General features: G+C 51.9%; 8 protein-coding genes across 8 annotated transcripts; 2 read left to right on the plus strand and 6 right to left on the minus strand.

Moving 5' to 3' along the window:
* Window positions 1–629: 629 nt before the first annotated feature.
* Window positions 630–1274, minus strand: INS49_003667 (uncharacterized protein; the record flags this gene model as incomplete). The annotated part of the gene is made up of 3 exons (XM_043164459.1): window positions 630–918; window positions 1044–1102; window positions 1164–1274. 3 exons carry the CDS (start codon window positions 1272–1274, stop codon window positions 630–632), a joined length of 459 nt encoding a protein of 152 aa, XP_043019224.1.
* Window positions 1275–2285: 1011 nt separating this feature from the next.
* Window positions 2286–3844, minus strand: INS49_003668 (uncharacterized protein; the record flags this gene model as incomplete). The annotated part of the gene is made up of 3 exons (XM_043164460.1): window positions 2286–2399; window positions 2461–3345; window positions 3440–3844. 3 exons carry the CDS (start codon window positions 3842–3844, stop codon window positions 2286–2288), a joined length of 1404 nt encoding a protein of 467 aa, XP_043019225.1.
* A 478-nt stretch (window positions 3845–4322) lies between these two features.
* Window positions 4323–5318, plus strand: INS49_003669 (uncharacterized protein; the record flags this gene model as incomplete). The annotated part of the gene is made up of 1 exon (XM_043164461.1): window positions 4323–5318. The coding sequence occupies one exon, from the start codon at window positions 4323–4325 to the stop codon at window positions 5316–5318; it is 996 nt and encodes a 331-aa protein (XP_043019226.1).
* Window positions 5319–6022: 704 nt separating this feature from the next.
* INS49_003670 (uncharacterized protein) lies at window positions 6023–7597 on the minus strand (the record flags this gene model as incomplete). Its single annotated transcript, XM_043164462.1, has 1 exon — window positions 6023–7597. The coding sequence occupies one exon, from the start codon at window positions 7595–7597 to the stop codon at window positions 6023–6025; it is 1575 nt and encodes a 524-aa protein (XP_043019227.1).
* Window positions 7598–8207: 610 nt separating this feature from the next.
* On the minus strand, window positions 8208–8779 carry INS49_003671 (uncharacterized protein; the record flags this gene model as incomplete). The annotated part of the gene is made up of 3 exons (XM_043164463.1): window positions 8208–8278; window positions 8337–8429; window positions 8491–8779. The coding sequence occupies 3 exons, from the start codon at window positions 8777–8779 to the stop codon at window positions 8208–8210; spliced, it is 453 nt and encodes a 150-aa protein (XP_043019228.1).
* A 3299-nt stretch (window positions 8780–12078) lies between these two features.
* Window positions 12079–13307, plus strand: INS49_003672 (uncharacterized protein; the record flags this gene model as incomplete). Its single annotated transcript, XM_043164464.1, has 3 exons — window positions 12079–12297; window positions 12350–12931; window positions 12987–13307. 3 exons carry the CDS (start codon window positions 12079–12081, stop codon window positions 13305–13307), a joined length of 1122 nt encoding a protein of 373 aa, XP_043019229.1.
* A 627-nt stretch (window positions 13308–13934) lies between these two features.
* On the minus strand, window positions 13935–15891 carry INS49_003673 (uncharacterized protein; the record flags this gene model as incomplete). Its single annotated transcript, XM_043164465.1, has 3 exons — window positions 13935–13981; window positions 14052–15516; window positions 15571–15891. 3 exons carry the CDS (start codon window positions 15889–15891, stop codon window positions 13935–13937), a joined length of 1833 nt encoding a protein of 610 aa, XP_043019230.1.
* A 1453-nt stretch (window positions 15892–17344) lies between these two features.
* Window positions 17345–18115, minus strand: INS49_003674 (uncharacterized protein; the record flags this gene model as incomplete). Its single annotated transcript, XM_043164466.1, has 1 exon — window positions 17345–18115. The coding sequence occupies one exon, from the start codon at window positions 18113–18115 to the stop codon at window positions 17345–17347; it is 771 nt and encodes a 256-aa protein (XP_043019231.1).
* Between the last annotated feature and the right edge of the window lie 1419 nt (window positions 18116–19534).

Here is a 19534-nt window from a genome sequence, read left to right on the forward strand (position 1 = left end):
TGCTACAGTAGTTCGTCTCAAAAAAGATCGTGTCTCATGGCCCGGACATCCCGCCCTTCTACCACCAAAAAAAGCTTTCTCTTCTATCTGACAGCCGGTATCAGGGTGTCGATTCCAAAAACGAGTGGAAGAACAGAATGATTGGTTTTCCTACTTTTCCTCCCTCTCTCCCCGGCGACCCCCAAGCTTCAAACCACCATTTTCTGTTCTGCCTGGGCTGGGTTCGGAAAGCCAGCTGCTGCCTGAACATCGTAATGAAAGTTTGTGGTTCCCCGAGCCGTGGGTCCAGATGTGTCGGTTTGCTAATTCTAATCTTCCTTCGTCGCTCTCCCGTTCGAGGCGAGGTCATAATCATTCCAAAAAAAAAAGGGCAAAACACAAGGTAATTATGCCGTTCACTCGTTGGCAGTTCATGATCGTACAACAGCCGTATGCGGGGCTGCCTGCGTTTGTCATTGTGAGAGGTTTTGCAAGTCCAGTAATCGCAACATTAATCAAGCAACACCAGGCTCTATCGTCTCGTTGCGGTGGTAATAGTGATGATAGTCCAGCTCCTGTCGTCCGGTCCACAAAGAAAGTGCGGTGGTCCGTGGGAAGGAAGAAGGAGAGGGGAGAGAAGGATCTCTAAGCTAGATGAGGGTCTCCTTGCCCAGGTCGCAGCCGTGGTCGCTCCCGCCGCTCGTCGACGACGCCGTCGTGTGGCTCAGCTGCGAGGCGCTGTCCTCGGCCGCAAACGACTGGGTGATGGAAGGTCGTGAGGCACTCAGCGGGGAGGACGTGAGGCCGCGGTAGCCCGCTCGGGTCTTGTTGGTCCGGGCCGGCTTCTGGTGGAGGTCGTGCTGCTGCTGCTGCTGGGCGAGCTGGGCGTCGATGGTGGAGAAGCGGCTGGCGATGGCTTTCTCGCGGAGGACCTGGAGCCTGCAAGCTGGCGTCAGCATTTTTGGTCGGGTGTGTGCCGTCTCGGGGAAGGGTGGCTGGCTGGCCAATGTATCTGCGAGGTGGTGCTTGACAGCTTGGGACGCAGTTAAGATGGGGAAACGTACTCATCCTCGCTGAGACCTTTTATGTTCGTCGTGACGTGCCTGAATGCGAAGGGCTCGGACTATTCTGCGGTCAGTATTATCTCAGACTGACAAAAAGTTGAACAGCTGGCAATGCCTTACAATCTGGATTGAGCGTCTCTTCTTCTCCTTCCGCAGGCGACGGTTGACCACATTCTTCACCACACTCTGGACTCGCGCGAGGCGCAGCTTGAAGGAGTTGCAAACTTGCATTTTGGATGGTGTTGGGGATTCCTTGGACGAATGAAAGGCGAAAGCTGGCGAGTCGATATCGATATTCGTGACTTGGGTCCTGAGTGAGTGGCAGTTGGGGGTTGGAAGAGAGTGTGGCAAAGTTGGCTGGGACGAAATACCAAAGTCGAAAAGAGGGGACGACTCGTTGGTAAAAGAGAGTGGTGATGCCCCTGTGGAAGAAGCGAAGGCGAAGGAAGGGAAGCCTTTTCTCTGCTGCTTTGGGTGGTTGGTCGAAGGGAAGGTCGAGGTGGGAGATGGCGTAGCAGACAAGGCTGGCCATGCAGCTGGATCGGGCAAACGATTGACAGGCACAGGAGGATGCTTGATGCCAAGTAGATCGAAAAGATGGGGCGAAGTAGGACTAATAGCTTGCGATAGGGTTTAAAGCAGCGGAATACACAAGCGAGCAAGACTCGGACGCCAAAGGGGTGCAAAGCAAATGAGCTCGATGATATCGAACAAAGGAGTGGCCAAGAACGACCAGTAGAATATGATACATGCCGCGAAGAGGGGTTTTCGAGGACCAAATGTCCAAATCAAGAAGTGATTGCCTTTATTCACAGGAATACAAAGGAAAAGACTCGAGGATGACGGCCGGGCTACTGCGCAGGTGGTGCGGAGGTTGACACCTTGCCGCCGAAGAAGAAAGCTCCAGACGGCACCGGTGTGGCTCGCTCGAGGGATAGACCGCTGCTGAGAACGATAAATGGGACCTGTAAAGGGGTGGTGAGTCGCCCTTCTCGGCAAGATGTGCTGGAATGTTGGGTTTGATATTGGGCGGCCTACGGCCATCCTGTGGAATGCACGCACCAAGGAGGAAGGACGCGAGGCAGACGCGTGCGTTTAATTGGATTTGAACGCGTTAGAGTTGAATCACGAGGGAGCGAGTGAGTGTAATTGAGATGAACAGTGCCGTGCATGTGGTGCGATTTGATCTAGGCTGCTCGCAAAGGCCATCCCTTGCCTCGGTCGACTTGTCATCATCTGACCTTATTTGGGGTAATCCTTCAGGTGGAAGCTCTTCAGCTTCACAAACTGATCGAATCCGAATCGGCTCAAGGTTTGTCCCTTGCCTGAGTTCTTCCAACCAGTCCACGCCAGATCCTGCAGGTGTCTCCGTCAGTGGTGGCGATTTCGTGAACGGGTCTCGATCGGCATAACTTACGCGACTGGGGAAATCACAACGATTCACAAACACGGTACCAGCTTCGACATCTCCGGCCAGCTCATACGCCTTATCAGTGTCCTTGGTCCAGATACTGGCGGTCAAGCCAAACTCGCTGTCGTTCATGAGCTTGACAGCCTCCTCGTCGTTCTTGACCTTCATCACAGGAATGACTGGGCCGAAGGTCTCCTCCGTCATGACAGCCATTTCGTGCGTGACGCCGGTCAGCAGGGTAGGCTTGACAAAGTTTCCCTTTGGAGGAGGGTTACTGAACGATTCGTTCTCAGGCGTCACGTCCTTCGCGCCTTTGTCGACTGCGTCTTTGACGTGTGCCTCAATGGCTGCCTTTGACCTCGTCGAGATGACAGGTCCAATGTTTGTGGTCTTGTCAAATGGATCGCCAAGCTTGTAGCTCTTGAGGACAACCTGAACGGCCTCGACGAATTTGTCGTGAATCGTCTCGTCAACATAGACCCGTTCGATGGAGCAGCAACTCTGGCCAGAGTTGAATATGGCTCCGTCGACAATTTCCTCTGCCGCCCAAGCAATGTCTACATCACTTCGGATATAGGCAGGGTCCTTGCCACCAAGTTCCAGGCCAACGTCCACAATGCGGTCTGAGGCTGCCTTTTGCACGGCAAGACCGCCGGCGACTGAGCCGGTGAAGCACACCAGGGATATCAAAGGGTTGCGAACGAGAGACTCGATCGTTGTGGGCGAGCCGGCATGGAAGTACTGAAGGACGCCTGAGGGCAGGCCTGCCTGGGTGAAGGCCTTGGAAACTTGCTCCACAATAGTAGGCGTCTGCGGCGACGGCTTCAGGATGACTGTGTTGCCTGAAAGAAGAGCAGGGATGAGAGAGTTAACAAGGATGAGGTACGGATACTGATAAGCCTGTCAGCATCTGGTTCTTGCCTTCTCAAGGATTTTATAGCCATCTCGCCACGGGATCAGTGGTAGGTGCTTGCAGATAACTCACGTTCCACGCGAAGAGGACAAGCACAGGCCCAACGGGGACCTTGCGAATAAACCTCTTGAATCCTTTCTCCGGCTCGCCATCAGTGTCCTTGAGCACCTCCTCGCTTATCTTGACAAGATACTCGGACCGGCTGATGGCTGTGGACACTTCCTTTGCTCCATAAGCAATAGGCCTGCCCATCTGGGTAGTCAACTCGAGGGCCAGCTCATCAGTGTTGTCGGCAAGCAATTTGAGCGCCTTCTTGATGATTTCCTGTCTCTCCGCCAGAGAGGTCTTGCTCCAAGTCTTGAAAGCCTCAGCGGAAGTCTTGGGCAGACTGTCTATCTCTTCAGCCGAGGGGCCATTGCGAGTGATGATGGCCTCGTTGGTGTTTGGGGAGATGGTCTGGATGACTTCGACAGACATTTTGAGTATGTTCAATGGCGCGGTGACAGGGAGCGTATGATTGTGGGATGAGACAGAGAAGGAAGAAAGCGTGTAACGCGTGCCAAGGGTCCTGGCAGAATCAAATGCAAATATAGCTTTTCCACGTCCTCGTGTCGTCTGCTTGGATTTCTGTAGCTTGTTATCCATTGCCTGCCCGACCCCTCCATCGTCTGCCCTGGATGACGCTGTCCCTTGGGGTCGCCCCACGGAGCCGATCTCGGCCACCTTCGATAAGATAAGAATTAGTGGGGTCCTGCAGGCCGAAACTTGGTATTTGTGGTCAGCAGCTGCATGAGCCCCACTGAAATTTCGAAGCAGCATCCTCGAAAGCCGCCAGATTATTTCCAATTCCTTTGACAGGCCGAATCAGCCCAGCACAATCCATATCTACCGCCCATACCGCCACTGATTCATTCAGCCAGCCGCTTCCGACAGTCAACCGCGTGGAAATCATATCATGGCGCCCGAGAAACGGAACCAATTCCTTGATGCCGAGGACAGTGACGATGGTGCCGTCCAGGACAACTCTGAAGACGAACTGCAAAAGGGTGGACGCACGGCAAAGAGGCGGAAAGTAGAAGATGACAGCGATCTGGACAACGAAGGGTCCAGTGATGAGGGCTCAGATGTCGAGGGCCGCGATAACGAACCTGAACAAGTCGAGAGCACCAAGCTACGAAAGCCAGACTCTGGGAAGAAGAGTCGGGGGGAGACACGGCCGAGGAAAGACAGTGACACACAGCCTGACGACATCCTACAAGTCAAATCCTTGTTGAAGAAGAATCCTGTCGCCACAGAAGCCGCCATCAAAAAGTCTGGCGTCATATACATCTCGCGCATCCCGCCGTTTATGAAACCCCACAAGCTGCGATCCCTCCTGTCAAATTACGGCACGATCAACCGCATCTTCCTCGCCCCCGAAGACCCGATGGCACACCAACGGCGGGTACGCAATGGAGGCAACAAGAAGAAAATGTACACCGAGGGCTGGGTGGAGTTCGTGAACAAGAAAGACGCCAAGGACGTGTGCGCGATGCTGAACGCGCAGACGATCGGCGGCAAGAAGGGGAGCTACTACAGGGACGACATATGGACGCTGAAGTACCTGAATGGGTTCAAGTGGCACCACCTGACGGAGCAGATCGCGGCGGAGAGCGCGGAAAGGAGCAGCCGCATGATGGCGGAGCTCCAGAGGGAGAAGAAGGGGAACAAGGAGCTCGTGGAGAGGGTCGAGAGGGCGAAGATGCTGGATGGCATACAGAGCAAGAAGGCCCAGAAGGGGAGCACGCATGACAGGGAAGCGGAGTCTCCTGCACCCGCGCCTACGTCAACGGTCGAAACGACTGGTTCCGAGAAGCCCAGGAAGTTCAAGCAGAACTCGCTGGCGCAGAAGAAGGCGACTTCATCAGCTCAGCCGCAGAAGGCGAGCAAGGCTCTCAGCAAGGTTTTCTAAGCCTGCCGGCCCAGGATGAGGATACCCATCTTTGTTTACTCCATAAGATGGCCTGGAACCTGTGGTTACGATACACTACACCGTCAAGCTGCAGTGCGGGCTGCCTTATAAATGCTCAGTTGAGAGATAGGCATTGCGCCGGGTTGCAATGTCCCCAGTGGAGCTGATGGGCAAGAGCTGCATGAAAATCCGCGAGTCTGCCTGTTGGTTTGTTTATGCCTTTCTACAGGCGCGACAGAAGTGATCATGCAGCTCATGATATGATCATGGCCTGCAGCGAGGGGCTGGACCTTGGTCATATCACGGACTGTCGCCTCACACGTCAGCTACAGGCCAAAGCACGGTGAGCCCAACCAGGTACAAAGTCAGGCGAGCATTCGGAAACTCCAAATGGCAGCCTCCCATGGTTTTTACTTGATGTGCTCGGATGAGCTCGAAGCATTGTATGTGGAGTACTTGACGAAGCCGCCTGACGAAGCGGGGCCTGTCTGGGTGGTTTCTACGGGCAAGGCGGTAGCAGAGACTGGGGACGGCCTTTGATGAACAAGGCCGACAACCCAAATACAAAGTTCAAAAGTCCGATTAGGCAGTCATGCATCATATTCATCTAATGCGCATGTTAACGCAGTTTTGAGCCATAGATAGAAAGCCCACTATGCTAGAATGGTCTCCTTGAAAACCTCATCCAGTTCGAGGAAATTTCTCTACTGTTGATCTTCCATCGTCATCTCCTCAAACTCATCCAACAACTCGTCCATATTCACCTTGGGCACATCGTCATCACTGTCGCCGGTGGCCTCCGTCTCCGCGACGCTCTGGCCGTCCACCTCCATCTCGCCCTCCTGCTTCTTCTTGTTCTTGTTGGTATTCTTGTAAAGCGCCAGGGCGGCACGCAGCTCCTCGTCCTCCTCGACGTCACGCAGGAACGCCTCGTACTCGTTGTCCAGGCGCTCCTGGTCGGCCTTCTTGGGCAGCAGCTCGCCCTCGTCCTTGTCCATGCGCTTGAGGCGCCACTTCCTGTTGCGGTGCTTGCGCTTGCGCGGGAAGTGCTTCTTGACCAGCATGACGTCCGGTATCCTCGAGCCGTAGGTGTGCGAGTTCTCGATCGCCTCGAACTGGGGGTTGTTGAAGTTGGTGCCCGTGAGCATGTAGCCCATGACCGAGTCGCCCGGGTTGAGGAAGTGGCCCAGGTGCGTCCGCACGTTGTAGGTCGTCTCCATGTTGTCCACCCTCGTCACCTCGACGTCCGCGACGAGCCACTTGCCCTTCTGGGGCCCCGTCGGCTCGATGTTTAATACCATGAACTCAACGAGTTGAGGTTGGTCGGAGAGGGAGAAGAATGGCACGCGCCAGTAGATATCGGGTCGCAGTTCGGCTGTTTGCAGGGTGTTTGGGTCGAGGAAGTTGACGGAAGTACCAATCTTGTGGCAAAGGACTAGCGGGGAGATGTTGCCAAGCTGCTTTGCCATGGTGATAGGAAGCGCGACGAGGTCATCTTTGCAAATTGGCACCAACTCGACGGAGAATGCGAATTTGTAGCTCTTTTTGGAGGTGTGAATGTCTTCGGAGATGAGCTCTTGACTCTTGGTGACATTTATTGGTACCACCGACTTCAGGAAGTCGACGAATTTCTCTGCTTGATTCCGTTGGGAAAAGAAGAAGTCGATACCGGCGTGTACCTCCTTGATGTTGATCGTATCCCGATGGGCGCCATGCTTCAGGATGAGCTGCTCCAGGAACAGGAACGTCCTCTTGTGAAGGACCTTCTGCCGCACCTGCACGCACGCCCTCCACACGTTGGCCGTGTATGACTTTGCGCAGTCGGGACACTGCTGGTAGGCGACAATATAGACGATCTCGAAGCTCTGCTGCAGGAGGACGCCATCTGAGACTTCATCTTGTACTGTGAGCTTGACTTTTATTCTCCTCGAGTGTGGCTCGGTCCAGATGAAGCTGGCGTCGATGATTCGAGTCTTTCCGAGGCCCCGCAGCTTCTTCAGACACAGGGCAAGCAGTTCTCTCGATTCTGGGGCGGCGACAAGCCAGCTGTTCGGGGGCAGGAGCCAACGGTCGCAGTCTCTGCAGAAGTTTAGGACGGCCTCCCTCTGGATTCCTTGTGATATGTCGTTGGTCAGCTTGACGCAGTCGTAGCAGAGTGCGCCGGCGGCTGTGGTTCCGTCGATGGGGGCTCCGCAGTTGCAGCAGAGGATGGTTGCGCCGTTCATGGCAGTCCCCGTGGGGGCCGCAATGGACACGGCACCTTCCATATCCACGTCCATGGTGACTTGGCTCGTGAGAATATGGTGCTTGTGGGAAAGGTTGCGATGTCTCGTCGAGTTTCTGCGTGTCGGCAAAGGGGATCAAAGCAATGGATGCGCTGCCGTCCCCTCCAAAAATTCCAAAGTCGCCCCGCCAAGTTTGGATTGATAAGCATGCGCCTGGGGCGATAAGACTTTTTCCAAGTCACAGAGGGGCGCTAGATCCACCTGCTCCGCCAGCCTAGACCCACCCTTCCGTCGCTTGCTAGCTCGTGTTGGTGAACACTTACTGTCATTCCAACCACCAGCCCCAGCACAACACACATGCTCTCTGACATCTCGTTTTTCCAAGACCGAAGCCAGAGAGCTGTTAGTCAGAGAAAGACAATGTGCGCAAGCATTCTTATTGAGCATAATTTACTAGCGGATACATGATCGTGGAATGAGCGCCCATTCCGATACTATGCTAATGCTGATGTTCAAGCCAAGTCTCAGATCACACATTTACCAACTACGTCTTGACGCTATTTCCCTCAAAAAAGCAGGTATCCAATGGCCCTGTTACAGAATGTCTCTGCCAGTATGAGAGACCACACCCTATACGCCATGCCATGTAAGGGAAAATGCGAAGCTAACAGAACCAGACGGTCGCTATGTCACTGACCGGACGGCGTCCTCCTCCCGCATACTTCGATGCATACCCTGTAGGACAATGATCAGCGATGGCACGGTGGAAGTGCTCGATGTTTGGTGAACTCACGTGGCCCATCTATCGCAACATCTATCACAACACCGGTCACAGCACCGGTCACAGCACCTATCGCAGCATCGATCACAGCATCGATCGCAGCACCTGTCGCAACACCGGTCACAACACCTGTCGCAGCAGCGGTCGCAGCATCTATCGCAAAAACGGTCAAAGAAGCACCAGCTTTCCCAAAAGTCGGAGAGGCAGTCCCAGATCCCTTCTTGGGATGTGCTGGTGTGGCGACTCCTCTGGAGCTTGCGGGACATGAGTGCCTCGACGTCGGACCTGCCAGGATAGGCATGGCATTCTGGGTGAGCATCGCCCTGGGTCCGGTCAGGCTGGTATCGTGCCGTCATAGGTGCGACGCTCTGTGGCTGCGTTGTCGTTGGTGTCAAGGGCTCGATCGTGTCATCGCGAGGAACTCCGACAACCAAGCGGAACGGTCGGGGTGCCATTACTGCGTCGGAAAGCCCTTGGTAGGAGAAGAGAAGTGGTAGAAGGTGCAGAGGTGATTGGCGCACAGAGAGAAGAGCGCACACTCCTCGCCGCCTGTCAACCAGATCGTCCAGAGATATTAAAGTGTCAACGGTTTCTCGGGACAATCAAGGCAAAAAGCCAATCTGCAAAGCCAATCCACATTAGCACTTCGGGTGCGGCGCTTGACGGCGTGGATGAGATGAAATTCGTGCTGATGTTTAATTCCTTATAAGGCGGGTTCTGGAAAAGGACAATCTCAATGGCTTCCTCGAAACACTATAGGTCGGAGGGCCTGTCTTCCTTGCATTTGCTCGGCAGAAGCACGGGTATAATATCAGACGGCCCTGCCAGCACGTCTAGGGTGCCACCAGAAACATTATAGATCTGTCGATATTAACAACGTTCAGCGCCTTCTATAACTGGAACGGCAGTTGATGTCAACGACGGTGCCTTGTGAGTATTGGATCATGCTATGGTCTTTGCAGTATCCTGATGTTGTCAGTTCAATCGAGCGCCAACGCTAACTGTACTACCTACTATGTAGGTACTATGTGCAGACAGATCAACCGCCGAGAACAAGGGTGTCACATTGGTTGGTCGCATGATTCCACTTCAGGACTGTGACTTTCAGCGCTGAATCAAAAAGCGTCCATTCAGCCATCAGGTCAGCACGTGTTTCTGTCGTCGAGCAGCGGACGAGCACCACGAGTATTCGTTTCCGTCTGGCATTTGACAAAGCACGGGGAATCATCCGCGACGGCAGCATACTCTCATATGCAATCAATCGTACCATTTTGGCGCTAGTGACCTGTACATAACACCTTACACCCTTTTTATATATACTTTGTTTTTTATATATTTTCACCTCCTATATAATAAATACCTTATTAATTTAATAATAATTTATATTAAAAGAAAGCTGCTTCTTTATTAATTTTTTTTAATATTTATTTAAAGAGAGTAAAGGAAATATTAAAGGTATAAAGTATATTAATATCTTATTTTAAAAGAAAATTTAAAATTTTAAGAAGAGTGTGATTTTAAGTAAATTTAATTAAATTTACTTTATTTCCCTAGTAATTTTAATGTAATTTTTAAAATTTACCCCTCTTTAATTCTTCTTTAAATTTAACTTAAACTTAAGTTATTTTTAACTTTAATTTAAATATAAATTGCTCCTCCTTTAAATACTTAATTTAATAATGGAAAGAAGAAATAAAATGAGAAAAGAAGTAGCTTTCTTCTTATATATATTTTAAATGGATTAAAGCTAAATTAAGAGAGTTGGAAAAAGTATATATGAAAAAGGGTGTGATGTGTTTTGTGCAGGTCATTAGCGCGAAAATGGTATGATTGATTGCATATGAGAGTATGTCAAACATGACTTGCCTGTGCTTATTCAGCGGCTTCTTCATACCTATTGGGTGGGATGCATGTGCCTCGGTCCATAGGTAGATCTGCACCACAAAGAGTAGGCGTCCTACTTAAGTATCACGGGACACAAGACTCTAGATTTATTCTAATCGCAACGTGACTTGTCCAACCCATCCGAGGATTAGCGAATATAGCTGTCCAAAATAGCGGCTCCACATCCATAGTAAGTATCTTGCGACTTTGTATGACTGATGCATGACTTAGAGGCTTCAGTGATGGAGCGTTGTGAAGCCGGCCGCGAGCACTGGTCTTCCAGAGGCAAGCAGAAAGAATACGTGCCACAGGCAATAGACAACGATAGGTCACATACCGCTTGAGAAGTTAGCCGCTGTCGTGCGCTGTCGGGAATTCCACACCGAGATTATGAAATGCGAGATGACCCCCTAAAGCAGTCCATCCACCGCATCCTTTGATGTCAATCCATTCAATTTTCAACTGGAGCAAAAGGAAAGAATACCGAGATTCGCCCTAACAAAAATGGAAGGTACACCAGTTCATCACTACCTCACCCAACACCCATACCCAACACCTACACCTAACACCCATATACCTGACACCTACATACCTAACACCCACACCCACACTCTTGCTTATACTTACACCTGACACCTAACACCTATATACCTAATTCAACTTAGGTATATAGGTGTTAGGTGTAGGTAAACGAATCAGGCATGGGTAATGTGCTCTGATTGGCTATGGCTACGGCTATGGCTATGGCTATGGTACGAGTTGTTGTGCCGGTGTACCCTCTGTTTTTGCAGGTGCGAATCTCCGTATTCAAAGGAAATGAGAGAGGAAGGGTGGTGTGTAGGTGTGTTTTTCACCAAAGACAGATACAGAGAACATGCGCTCTGGCCCTACCCAACCGACTGTACCGCTCAAGTGAAACCAACTTGGGACACCTGGACATTCGGCTCGTTCTCATTCATTTTGCAGCTCGACTCTGTGTATATATTGTGCCCTTACCTAGTTCAACATGGAGATCAGTAAGTAGAACTGCTGGCTCAGAGTAATCTTTTGGAAGGCTTTGTTGTGGACCAGCGGATTGGGAGCATTTCAAATAGATATGGGTGTGAAGAAGGACAATTGTGATTGTGGCGTGGCCGTGGCTTGGTGGGATAGTTGATCGGGATCTGAATAAGGGTAATTGAGATAGGTAGACCAGGTTTCGGTAAAGATCCCATGGCAGCCACCGAGACCGAGTGCTTGTATCCACACAACGCGTATCGAGATCTCAAAAATTGCCAGCCCCTGCGTCAATGTCGATGTATCCGCTTGGGGCCGAGCCCCCTCCCTCCGCAGACAGGACACGGGCCAATTATCGCAGCATTATCAATGTATCAGTGCAAATCTTGAATTTCTTCCCGATTTGAAGTTGTCTATTGTAGATAGATGCCTATGCAGGCGCCCAATAAATGGTGCAGTAGGATGCGCCTTGGTCCTCGATGAGATGATCGGCTCCAGCATGTCCGCACCCAAAATATCATGGGATGGGAATCAGGCGTTCCTGGCGTTGTGATCAGCGGCTCGTCTTCGCCTTTGCTCGGGAAAGCTTGTTCCCCGGAGTTGCTTCCGAAAAGTCGACAGAAAATTCCACGAATCCGGGATAACGAAATTTGGTAGGGGTCGCCTCCCCACCACGACGCAGCATGCCCCTTTACCACTGTGTGAGCTCTCCGGGGTCCCAAGTCGGACAAATTTGCATTTCCGACTCAATGGCCTCTGATGAGTGTGGGGCCTTTAAAGAGGCCTTTTCCTGCCATCTCGGCTCCATCAGGATTTAACTCTGTAGATGATCTTGTTTATCCGACCGTGAGATCGAATTCCCCAGACCGCCAAGATGCCAAGGAACATCATCATCGCCGCAGCCACATTGCTGGGGCTCGCCTCAGGCGCCTTGGTTGCTGATAACACTACCTCTGATTGCACCTTCAGTGGCCCGGACGGGTATCTCCAGATCAGCCAGGCTAAGAAGTCGTGTTCCAACATTGTTCTGGACAGCCTCGAGATTCCTGGAGGGGTAACTCTGAACCTCGAGAAGCTCAACGACGGCACAACTGTTTGTACTACATCTGTAGCACAAGCGAGCTCTGTACTAACAGCTGGCCCAGGTCACCTTTCAGGGTCGCACTACTTGGGCCTACGCCGAATGGGAAGGGTCGCTCTTTTCAATTTCTGGCAACAACATCACGGTCAAGGGCGCACCCGGCCATGTTCTCGATGGCCAAGGAGCCCTCTGGTGGGATGGCCTAGGTGGCGGCGGCGGCGTGACGAAGCCAAAATTCTTCAAGGCGAATAATCTCAACGACTCAGTCCTTGACAGCATTAACATTCAGAACGCCCCCAAGAACTTCTTTAGCATCAACTACGTGAACAATCTCTTGGTGAAGGACGTCATTTGCAACAATACTGCCGGTGACGAGCTCAACGCCGATGGGCGCACGCTGGGCCACAACACGGATGCCTTCAACATCAACAACGCAGTCGGCGTGATCATCCAGAATGCGAGGGTGTGGAACCAGGATGACTGTGTCGCGGTGAACTCGGGCCAGGATGTCTTGTTCAAGGACGCGCTCTGCCACGGCGGCCACGGCTGTTCTATAGGGTCGGTGGGGGGCAGATCCAACAACATTGTGAACAACATCACGTTCGAGAACGTCCTTTTCGAGAACTCTCAGCAATCCGTCAGAATTGTACGTCGATCATTCATCTACCAGGCCTTGACCATGGGACTAATTATCATCGCAGAAAACCATTGCCAACGAAACAGGGAGCGTATCAGACATTACCTACCGCAATATTGTCATCGACAGCACGGCTGACAACGCCGACTACGGCATTATCGTGTCCCAGTCGTACAATGGTGTCAAGGGCCAACCAACAAATGGCGTTTCAATCAAGAACTTTGTTCTCCAGAACGTCACGGGCACGGTTTACAAAGATGCAGTCAATACCTACATTGAGTGCGGCGAGGGTAGCTGCACCGACTGGACGTGGACCGATGTCAAGGTGACCGGCGGCAAGAAGGCCACCAACTGCCAAAATGTGCCTTCGGGCATCTCGTGTTAACTGATCGCGTCCAAGGTCCACGAGGTTTAACAGTGGGAGATGGCATGTATGACATCAGCAACCGATGTCGACACTGCCTTTCGGCTGTACATATTTGACTCTCATATCAAAGTAAATATGAAGCTTTGTCCAATTACTTCGCCCATATGTACAAGGGGTCTCCGTAGTGCTCCCTCTGACCGAGCGCCAACCGCTATCGATGTGTGAGGCATGCTCAATATTGTGCACCAGCCACACCATGTCAATTAGTTGGGAGCGCGCTGAAACAACAGACAGCTATTCCTCATAGTACCCATGTCAAGCTTTTGCTATCGAATGACGCCACTCAATGGTCATTATCAAACTCCTCTAGGACGACCTCCTTTGGGACAACCTCCTCTGGGACAACATTTGCTGGAACAACTTCCCGCATCCTAGGGGGTAACCAGGTCGAACCTCGTCGAGCCGATTTCCTGCACAACGCCCAGTGGCGGCACGACAAATCTGTGTTTGGAAACAACAATGTTTTTCTGAGTAGGGCCAGTGGAGGCGGGATTATTTCTTGGTGTTAACATGACGATGAGTATTCCACATTATTCTATTAAATATGTAGGTAAGTGAAATTGCGCTGCTCATTTATAAATGACTTCAGCAGGCTCCCGAGATATTACAGGCTATCTTTTCAGCGAGGGCATCTAGATGATTCAGAGTCAGCCGCAGACCATAACAAGGGCACAGGAGGCAGTGTCGTGGGTTTAGACTTACAGACAGTGGACTGAGGATGCCCAGGTGGCAACAGAGGAGACGCCGACGCATCCACGACGCGAAGTCCCTGTACCCCGATCACCCTTGCATCCGTATCCACGACCGCATTGGGGTCGTCAGCCTTCCCCATCGCACACGTGCAGGCGGCGTGCCAGATGGTGTTGAACGCGCCGCGGATGAAGGTCTCGGTCTGGGCATCGGTAGATACCTTGGATCCCGGAAATGCCTCCTCGCCGATGACGAGGCCCTGCAGGGCTGACGTGCCCCAGAACTCTCGGGCCCGCTTGACGCCGGCTACCATTATATCCATGTCGGCCTGGTTGGTCAGCCACTCCGAGTTTATGGAAGGGTGGACGCTGGTATCGGGAGAAGTGATGGTGACGCTTCCCCGCGAGACAGGCGAGGCGAGGATCACTCCTATGGAGGCGTAGTTCGTGCCGTCGAATGGGTCCATCAGCTTATAGATCTCCTGCTCGTTGACGTATGAGTTGACCTTCATGTACTCGAGCTCCGGCCAGTCCTCCGGGTAAGCTTTGAGGATGCCATTGGTCGTGTTGCTCCAGTTGGCTCTGAGGTCCTGCGGAACTTTCTCCCAGCCTATGACATCGCAGTTGGGACTCGAGTAGATCCCCGTGGCTGGATAGTTGTTGAATAGAGCTTGCTGGCCGTACAGAAACGAAGGGTAGCGCAGGGAGGAGCTGGTCTGCGCATTGATAGGGTACGCCAACGTGACCCAAACATGATCTTGCATGCCTTGACCGACACCCGGCCTATCGGCGATGACCTGGATGCCCAACGAGGACAGCGTATCAGCAGGACCAATGCCAGATGCCATCAGAATCTGAGGAGATGCAAAGGCACCTGCGGATATGATGACTTCTTTCTTTGCTGTCAGGGTGTATTGGAACCCTTGAGTGTCGACCATGACACCCGTAGCTGTGTTGTTGGAGTCAAATAGTATCTTCTTGGCCATAGTCAGGTGGTAGACGTGGTAAGCATCGTACTGCAACGCCTGTCGCATGAAGGAGGTCTCCGAGGAAGACCTAAGCATTGTGCCACTGTCGATGGTGAACATGCTGTACGAAAAACCGAGCAAACTTCCACTCTGGAATCCGTCGATGGCCGAGAGGTTGATCTGCTTCATGCCTTCGGCCGCAAAGGTCGCGTACGCAGAAGGCGAGTTAGGAAAGGCCACAGACAGAGGACCTGTGCCGTCTCCCATCACCGTCTCGTCGTATTGTGGTGTCGAGTTTGCGAATCGAACACTCATATCGGGCGCGCTGAAGTTGATACTCTTTTCGAAGTACGGCAGAAGCTTCTCGAAAGTGTAACTCTGATCTCCAACTTGGTCTGCCCACTGCTGGTAAGACGCTGTCGTTCCACGTTGGTATATCATCGCGTTCCTCGCCGAGCTGCCGCCGAGCGCCTTGCCTCGCGCGTAGTGTAAGGACGCGTTGTTCGCTCCCTAGACGTGGTCAGTGTGGCTTGGATAGGACTGTAAAGGCTGTGTGGAACTCACTGCTTGAGGCGTTGTCATGTATCCCCAATCAATCAATGGCTGCCAGTCTAACGCGCTCTTGCCAGCGTAATTAACGCCGGGTCCTGGAACTTGAGACGCATTTCCGTTCGACAGCTCATAAAATGTTCCCGCTTCTACCACTGCTACGCTTCCTGCGTTTTGCTCGACCAGTCTGGTCGCAATGGCAAGACCTGCGGTGCCTCCACCAACATCAACGTAGTCGAATGTGGAATTTCCTGGGACACCGAAGGAGGAGCCAAGAAGGCGCGCTTGAACAGACTCGGTCAATATGGCAGCCAGCCAATACCTGAAAGGAACCATGCTGATTGCCTCTTAACAAGACTGCCACGTGAAAAAGTAGGACTGTAGCTACAAATGAAACAGTCAACATTCGCCGGTCATCAGTGCGGCCACCGAGCACTTACAAAACACAGACTACGCGGCACCCAGTTGGGAGGATGAAATGTGAAAAGCAGCGTGCCAAACTCTAGAAAACATTGAAACTGGACCCTGGCACGGCAGCTTTATCAGCCTTGACCCTCTGTCACGTCGAGATCAATACCACCTCCAGCCTGTCTCTGGTAGGCCAAGCCGATTCGTCCAATTCGGCCATCATTAGAGCTCAGATCTATTGGACGCTTATTCCGGGTCAAGGAGGTCCAGTTGGTTTTGAGAAAGATCTGTGAGATCGGCTGTGGCGCTACGGGAGAGGCGTTCATCCCTCAAGTCTACGATGAAGGGGTCTTCCTTGCCCTGCCCATGCCGGGTCAGGGGGTAATTCAGGACGCCCATTTCAAAAAGTGGTGACGAACTCGAGCCTCCCCTTCAAGATTGTGAAAGTCAATGCGGCGCTCCTTGCATCCGGTAGAAATTCACGAACCCCACGTCGGACTGAGTGTTCGAGTTGCAATCTATTCGCGTTCGGCACCAATCTAGGAACATCTCCGCGCCCGACCTCCGCGCCCGACCTCCGCCTGGGCTCGCCCTTCGACTGAATACAAACTTTGATAGAACTCGTATTGCAACTGGGAATCCAACAGCCGTGTCAACCAGATGCCGACATAGAGACATCGGTCCGGATGGGTCGGCCCCGAAGTACACAGAGGCCGCAACGCCGAACCAAGGAGAAGAACTAAACCTGCAGGAGGGTGTCTGGGAAGCTGAGGAGTTGGATGCAAACCGCAAATTCTGTTAGCGCTAATGATTCTGCGTTCCATCGATCTCTGATATCAAGCGCACAAGCTCGCCATCCTGGCTTCACTTCTCAACGGCTGCAGCTAGGCTGTAGCGCGAATTTCGGAACCTTGCCCCGATGGCTATTGTGCAGAGTACAAGTCCAATGACGCCTAGTGTGCACAATATGCCCTGAAGAATCACATCCGATTTGGGGAGCAGGCCGATAACCCTGCAGATATGTAATGCAAAGACGAGAACAGTCACTCCCTCCCAAGGAACATTCATTGATGCCAACACCAAGACTGCCGAAGCTCCAACTGATGCTACCCAGTCTAGCAAGACCGTGTAGACTAGATCAGCTGTTTCTCTTGTTGAGTGATTGACCTTACTAAAAGTTAGGTTATAAGATTTAACCATCTAAGCAAGCCCTAAGTGTTCGTCACGGTTCCCATTTTACATCCCGAGATCAAAAAATTTGCGATTTCCTTTCTACGATAGCGATCATATTAGGAAATGCATTGGCCTTGTTCTTCGCTCATCAATGTTGTACCTTTGCTTCACAAATGAGCGGAGCGACTTTCTATAGTCACATCAGCCATCAGGCTTTAGAAAATCGGAGCCGTCCATCACTATCCGCTATAAATCTCGCCCTCATTCCTTCCGCCACCGTTTCCAGCTTCTCAGAATCCTCAGCATCCGGAAGATTGATCTCATCCGCGCTCCAGCCGTCTAGCCCGTGGACAAGGAGCGCGATAAGGGACGTCTTCAAAAGACGGCTGTGCCTAGAGAGGACTATACAAGAGACTAGGAGCACCGCCGTGGTCAATGTCTCGACAAGAGGGATGATCAACCAAGGCCATCTAACTCGAATACAAATCTCCTTGATAAACACATCTCCGGGAAATGATGTGGCATTGTTGTTGTCGCCCGGGGCCGCGCTTCGTATTTGATTCGTAAGCGTCTTTGCTAGATTTGCGGTGAAATTCTTGAGGTCTGTCGTGTAAAGAAATGTTGACAAGTCGAGAGAGTTATTATCAAAGTCTGATCCTGTGTGCGGATACATGTCCACGATGTCTCGTGTGAGCAGGTTGTACAGATACGGGAACAGGACATTATTGGGTGTGGCAGAGATGTTGAAGCCATGGCCAGTTGAATTTGCAACCAATGGCAAATACTCAGCTCCATCCAAACCTTGTTCATTGCTGACGCCATCTGGACGGGAAAGCATCTCGGAGGCAAAGTCTGCGTTGCTGATTCTGCCAGGCTCCGCGGTGACGTTTTGGTAGGTTTGCTCACACCAATACCACGTACTGTAATACGCCTCAGTCTCGGGTGCATCACTGAGGCTCGCCCTGGAGTCGTTTACCATCTTGATTGCGAACATTACCGCGGCCTTGATACCGCTGTCCGACCCTGGAGAAACACCTATATCTCCACGCGAGGCGAAGATTCAAGTGGGATTACTCATGCCACCAGCTTGCTCGGCGTAAGAAACATTTAAGACGAATGGTTCCGAGTAGTAGGAGTTGATAGGAAGATCACTCGGAAATCGGTAGGAACAATTCTGTTGGTCGTCAAATCTTCCGACACAGTCAACTTTGACTGTGTCGGTCAAGTCCAGGAAGTCGCCGCATACTCCGAGAGTGGTGAAGTTGGGCCAAGAGCAATGTTCCCCAGGACATGAATATGCTGGTTGGAAGACTGATCCAGAGATGCCATCAATTATTGAGGACTGGAGTTTGAAGAGGTCTTGGCTCCACTCGATAGCCAAATCAAATCCTATACGCATTGGAGGTTGACTTGGTCAGTTTCTGGGTTTCCTTTGCAGGCAAAAATAGATTCCTTCTAGCATTTCCCAGATGGGCTAACACTCACGTGCTGTAGACCCGTCTGTATCCTCGACGAACGCCTTGGAAGTATATGAACTCGCAACTCCAATGGAAGCAGAGACATTGGTGAGCCTGATTTCTCTTGTCGGGAATTCTAGAATCTGCTGGGCACTGGGATCGAACCCAAGTGACACCAGTGACACAATAGCCAAAGCCCGTGCGGTTCAGGCCCTGATACGAACGTCGGAGAGAAGCATCAGCGAGCCCCACGGGCCTCGACTGACCTCGTCGAGAAGTTGTAAGTGGCTCAGTCGGTTGGCGCGTAGCTCGAAATGCCTCCACTTCAATTGACTTATGCAAGATGCAATGGGGACCATCATGGCCGATTTCCCGACCGTGGTGAACACTGCGATCAAAGAGTTCGGTTGAATCCATAATGGCCAAGCCGCAAGAGCACGATTATTTGCTTCAAAGAGGACTACTAGGACGAGTCCCACGCAGATGATGCTTAGGAGCGCCCCGCCGATCTCCCACCACCACCACCAAGATATTTTGGGCTTCGATTTTCTTCCAACGGATGTATCCACAAATTCAATTGTCGGACTGGCAACTTGCCCATAGTGAGCGGCGTTGGTCGCCGGTCGGTAAGCTGAGGAACCATTGTGTGCGTTGTTCGGAATCGATTGAGGAGCAGCTGGAGCCGAAATTCCAGAGGAGCGCGAAGAGAAGTCGCTGTCATTGCCTACATCGAGCGAGTCGCGAGACAGGGCAGACTCAGAGTCATAAAGTAGGACGTTGACGTCGGAGGCTCTGGACATCGTAGCAGTGTGTTCAGTGTCAGCAACACTGGCAAGTGCCCGCCGAGAAGGGTTTGTGCTAATCGTGTAATAAATAAAGGCGCGAGGAAATCAAACGTAGTAGTTTAAAGGAAAACAGGAACGAGGAAAGGTTGTTATACA

The sequence above is a fragment of the Diaporthe citri genome (assembly GCF_014595645.1).
Source record: "Diaporthe citri strain NFHF-8-4 chromosome Unknown scaffold_10, whole genome shotgun sequence".
Lineage (NCBI taxonomy): Eukaryota > Fungi > Ascomycota > Sordariomycetes > Diaporthales > Diaporthaceae > Diaporthe > Diaporthe citri.